General features: G+C 39.4%; 1 protein-coding gene across 1 annotated transcript in view; it reads right to left on the reverse strand.

Annotated features, from left to right (window-relative positions):
* The window catches only part of LOC133619175 (uncharacterized), a 19,875-nt gene extending 14,904 nt beyond the window's left edge, over window positions 1-4,971 (reverse strand). The window contains exons 1-2 of the mRNA XM_061980098.2: window positions 4,919-4,971; window positions 4,712-4,839 (exon numbers count right to left, since the gene is read on the reverse strand). Of these exons, the coding sequence (XP_061836082.2) occupies window positions 4,712-4,820 (109 nt within the window). The 5' untranslated portion in view covers window positions 4,821-4,839; window positions 4,919-4,971. The remainder of the gene's footprint in view (window positions 1-4,711; window positions 4,840-4,918) is intronic.
* Window positions 4,972-6,000: the final 1,029 nt, after the last annotated feature.

The raw sequence follows: 6,000 nt of genomic DNA on the forward strand, positions 1-6,000 counted from the left end.
GGAAACCAACCAAAAAAGAACAGAAAACGCAGGAAACCAACCAAAAAAGAACAGAAAACGAAACAACATCATCTGGTACAACCCCCCATACAGCAAAAACGTCTCAAGTAACATTGGCCACAAATTCCTCAGTCTGATTGACAAACACTTCCCCAAAGGCAACACCCTAAGAAAAGCATTCAACAAGAACAACATTAAATTGAGCTACAGCTGTATGAACAATATACGACAAATTATCTCAAACCACAACAAAACAATTGCAAATGAGCCGTCGGCCCCCGGACAGAGCGACCCCAAAACCAACAAAGGCTGCAACTGCCGCAAGAAACCTGATTGCCCTCTCAACGGGGGGTGCTTACAAACATCAGTTGTTTACCAATCTAAGGTAACACGCAAGGACATTAACACATCCGACACATATGTAGGATTAACCGAGGGAGAGTTTAAAACCAGATGGAACAATCACAAGGCTTCTTTCAGGAACCAAAACCTGCGGAATACCACAGAACTCAGCAAACACATTTGGGACCTCAAAGACAATAATGTTGAATATTCAATAACATGGCAAATTCTTGCATCCAGCACACCTTACAATAGTGGTAATAAAAGATGCAACCTATGCTTGAAAGAGAAACTGTTTATTATTTACCGTCCAGACCTGTCATCCCTCAACAAGCGCAGCGAAATTGTATCAGCATGCCGCCACAGACGGAAACACCTCCTAGGTAACACATGAGCCAATCACCACGCCCCTACGCCAGCCTGTACCCACCCACTCTGTGCCCTATATAAACCATGGTATGTGAATGCTCCCATTAAAATCTCCTGATGATTGAGGGAACCCCTCATGAAACAGGCCTGTAGAGATGAAATAGTCTTGTGATTTTTTTTCCCACACATACATATATTGCGCTCTACTACGGTATTGAGCACTATTTTTTGGATAACCTTATTAAGACATATATATATATATATATATATATATATATATATATATATATATATATATATATATATATATATATTGTTGCGTTTGGACCAGTTGTTCCTCCCAGGGAATTCAAGTCGCAGGTCGCTCCCAAGCTCTTTACGACACTTAAAGCTGAGTAGAAAAACCACCAGAGACAGAATAGGTATTTTGTAATATATTTGCAAAGCTTTGTAAATACATTGAGACCAGTCCAGCATAGAACATTCAATCGCCCCGCCAAGATGGTCTGCTCCCCCTTGAAAAACCCTCTCCCCTCTTAAGTCTCTCTCCCTCCCACCCTCGCAGTCATGTCCCTCCAGCCCAAAACACATGCCCATTGTCCTCCGCACCTGGACATAAGGCTAGATAAGAGAAAGGAGTATCTCTCTTTCTTACATTCCTCACTCAAGGTTAAGCACACAGTATTTGCAGACAACCAAAAGACCACAATTGGAAGAAAAACACTAGCTGTTTTGTAATATGATTATGAAATTAAAGAAGTAACACTTAAATATGTAAATATCTGCCTCCGACAATATATATATATATATATATATATACTGTATAAGAAATACTTTAATTTCAGTGAATTCTAGCTATAAATATACTCCTCCCCCTCAACCCTGCCCCCCCACACCCCAATCTCCCGAATTCGGAGGTCTCAAGGTTGGCAAGTATGTAAATGATATTCTGCTTCACATCTCCTCTGATGTAAACTCTCCTGCCTTCTTTGATTGATTGATTGAGACTTTTATTAGTAGATTGCACAGTACAGTACATATTCCGTACAATTGACCACTAAATGGTAACACCTGTTATGTCTGTATTATCATGTTTTGCTTTAAGTCATGTTTTGTTTAGTTTCTGTCTTTTCACTCCCTTGTCTGGTCACCATAGCAACCATTAGTTTTCACCTGTCACGTCACGCACCTGTTTCACGTTTTGAGTCACGCACCTGCTTTCACTAATCATGTCCATAGTATTTAAGTTCATTCATTTTCTGTTGTTCGGCCTGACGACCTCACAACACATTTATGCTCTGTTCATGCCTCTAACTCCTTTTCATGTCCATCGTTCACGCTGCTCCTTTTTTGTCCATGCCAAGTAAGTTTTCTTTATTCAAGCCATAGTTTGCAAGTTTTGTTTAATTGTTCATAGTTTCTGCCAATGTGCAAGTTTTGTGTTTATAGTCTAGTTTATTCTCCGCCACTGTGCGCGCTTTTTGTTTGATCCTTTGTTTTTGTATTTATAGTCTTTAAATAAATCATGTACCTTCATTCCCGTCTCGCCCGTGCCAACTTTCCGTTGCATCCCGGAAAAGCTAACCCCCAGGACCAAGTCTTGACAACACCCCAATAAGTTTTTCAACTTGTTTAAGTCGGTGTCCACTTAAATAGATTCATGATACAGATATATACTATCAGATATATACTATCATCATAATACAGTCATCACACAAGATAATCATCAGAGTATATACATTGAATTATTTACAATCCGGGTGTGGGGGGGGTTGGATTTGGTTATTATCATCAGTCATCAACAATTGAGAACAGAGAAATGGATATTGAAACAGTGTAGGTCTGACTTGGTAGGATATGTACAGCAAGTAGTGGAGAGAGAGAGAGAGAGAGAGAGAGAGAGAGAGAGAGAGAGCGAGAGCGAGAGACCAGAAGGCATAAGAAAAAGTATCTATATTTGATTGTTTACATTTGATTATTAACAATCCGGGGAGGGTGTTAGTTTAGGGTTGAAGTTGCCTCGAGGTGTACTTTTATTGCGGTTTTGAAGGAGGATAGAGATGCCCTTTCTTTTACACCTCTTGGGAGTGCATTCCACATTGATGTGGCATAGAAAGAGAATGAGTTAAGACCTTTGTTAGATCGGAATCTGGGTTTAACGTGGTTAGTGGAGCTCCCCCTGGTGCTGTGGTTATGGCGGTCATTTACGTTAAGGAAGTAGTTTGACATGTACTTCGGTGTAGCGGATTTTATAGACCAGGCTCAGTGCAAGTTGTTTTACTCTGTCCTCCACCCTGAGCCAGCCCACTTTGGAGAAGTGGGTAGGAGTGAGGTGTGATCTGGGGTGGAGGTCTAGAAGTAATCTGACTAGCTTGTTCTGGGATGTTTGGAGTCTAGATTTGAGGGTTTTGGAGGTGCTAGGGTACCAGGAGGTGCATGCGTAATCGAAAAAAGGGTTGAATGAGAGTTCCCGCTAGAATCTTCATGGTGCTTTTGTTGACCAGAGAGGAGATTCTGTCGAGAAATCTCGTTCGTCTGTTGACTTTTTTGATGACATTGGTTGCCATTTTATCACAGGAAAGATTCGCCTCTAGAATGGAACCTAGGTAGGTGACCTCATCTTTCCCGGTGATAACAATGTCACCCACTTTTATAGTGAAGTCACTGACTTTCTTAAGGTTGATGTGGGACCCAAAGAGGATGGATTCTGTTTTCCCCAAGTGTAAACTAACAACAATGGCGGTTCAAAGTCTGCTAATTTATCATCAACGCTCTTTTCAGGCCTTACAAATTACGTTATTAGAAACTTTAGGTCAATTAAAGCTGCAAGCAGCATTGGTCGGGCCCGCGTATTTGGCAGGTGCTAGTCCTAAGTGTCCCAATACTTTTGTTCAGTTTTCGTCATAAGTGTCCCAATACTTTTGTCTACTTTTAGTCCGAATTCTCCCAATACTTTTGTTTAGTGTACCTACCTTGTCTGCATTGTGTGGGCACGCTGGTGCTTCCTGCTTTTAAGCAGCCTTCTTGAAAAAACAGCAGCATCAGCGCAGCGGCTCTTTGAAGGGTCATAAAATCAAAACCGGAGCCGGTATTAAAAGTCTTTCGATAACTTTCAATCAAAAGGGTTCAATCTCTCTCCTGTGTTAGTTTGAAGCCGAAACAACAAACACGCTCAGAGGAGATAATGTTTGAAGAAAGGTGACCGGTTTTTACAAAAATGTTGTGTTGAAGGGGGAATAGCAAGCTTCTTGTAGATTTTTGCTCGGGGTTGTCAATTTATGAAATGTAGGTCTAAGTGAGACCTACGGAGAGGATTTTGTTTCATGTCTCTCCGACCTTCCCAGTGGGAGTTACAGGCAGTTTTGTCATTTTTTTCTTCCGAGGAGCAGTTTTTTCTCCGTTTTATTCAAAAATTGCTCTAGAGCGCAATTTTTAAATTTGGGGTTAGGTTTTTTTATTAGATCACAATTTTTGCCAGTCCTGATGTGTGTGTTCAGTTTGGTGAGTTTTGAAGCGTGTTAAGGGGGTCAAATTACAGCTCAAAGAGGCAAAAGTGACTGTTTTTAGTACTTTTTTGTCTTGAAGGGGGAATTGCCAACTTCCTGTTGATTTCTGCCTGATGATATACAATTATGAAAACTAGGTCTAAGTCAGACCTACATAGAGGTTTTTGTTTCATGTTTCTCCGATATTCCTAGTGGGAGATATAGGCAGTCTAGTTGTTTTTTTTTCCTAGGGGGCGCTAGAGCGCAATTTTGAGTTTTGGGGTTCGGTTTTTTTATTAAAAGACAATTTTCGCAGGTCCTGATGGGTGGGTCAAATTTGGTGAGTTTTGAAGCATGTTAAGTGGGTCAAATTAGTGCTCAAAGAGGCGGCGGAAGAATAATAATAATAAGAAAGAAAGAATAAAACCTTACAAATTCAATAGGTCCTTATGTCCCATTGCATAAGGACTCCCTGTGGGAGTCCTTATGCAATGGGCCATGCGGGCCCTAATTACCTTTATCTGCAGTTTTTGTCTTTATGTCCGTTGGTGATTTGCTGGAAGATTCTCTTTCATGTTCTCTTTTAGCGGACGTCGCCATCTTAGCATAGCAGTAGTCGTCCATCTTCTATCACGTCTTCAATCTTCACGCCAGTGTTTTAGAAAAGACAAAATAGGTATTTGTTACTATATTTGCTTTTAGAAAGTACATTTAAGACTTACCCGGAAAGCCACAGCCGCTCAGTCCGCCATCTTGGTCCGCTCCAAAGTCTTGTTTGCGCTGCGCGACCTCTTTGCGCATGCGCGAAAAGTCAACTACTTCCGTTTTTTTGTTTTTTTTCTCTTCAAAATAATGGCACGTCAACAAAGTCGAGTCGTCAATCTTCTCTTCAGATAACACTCTTTTCTTACTTAGATGCAGAGGTGGGTAGAGTAGCCAGAAATCGTAGTCAAGTAAGAGTACTGTTACTTTAGAGATTTATTACTCAAGTAAAAGTAAGGAGTAGTCACCCAAATATTTACTTGAGTAAAAGTAAAAAGTATGTTGTGAAAAAACTACTCAAGTACTGAGTAACTGATGAGTAACATACACACTCATATCATATATATATATATATATATATATATATATATATATATATATATATATATATATATATATATATATATATATATATATATATATATATACATACATTGATATATACAGTATATGATTTATATTTATTTATTTTGTTGTTTTTGTTTACATGTTAACGGTGTTTTAATGAATATACATGCATGTTTAACACATATAGATTCCTTTCTTTCATGAAGACAAGAAAATAAGTTGGTGTATTACCTGATTCTGATGACTTGCATTGATTGGAATCAGACAGTAGTGATGATAACGTCCACATTTTCGAATGGAAGAGAAAAAAGTCTTCCTTTCTGTCTAATACCACATGAAAGTGGTTGGTTTTTGGCATCTTATTTGTCCAGCTTCCATATTTGTTTTTATACACTTTACAAGAAATACATTGGCGGCAAACTCCATAGCTTACTAGCTTGTTTGCGCTGGCTTTCGGAGACTCTTATTTTGAAAGCGCAGGAGCGATGTAGCGGCACTTTTATTGTGTAGACAGGAACTGTGCAGTCAGTCTTTAGGCTTTTGACGGGAAGTACGGTTGAAAAAAAAAAAAAGGGTATTTTTTCCTTCACATTTTTGATTGATTGATTGGAACTTTTATTAGTAGATTGCACAGTACAGTACATATTCCGTACAATTGACCACTAAATGGTAACACCCGAATACGTTTTTCAAC

This window comes from Nerophis lumbriciformis, linkage group LG20 (assembly GCF_033978685.3).
Source record: "Nerophis lumbriciformis linkage group LG20, RoL_Nlum_v2.1, whole genome shotgun sequence".
NCBI classification, from domain to species: domain Eukaryota; kingdom Metazoa; phylum Chordata; class Actinopteri; order Syngnathiformes; family Syngnathidae; genus Nerophis; species Nerophis lumbriciformis.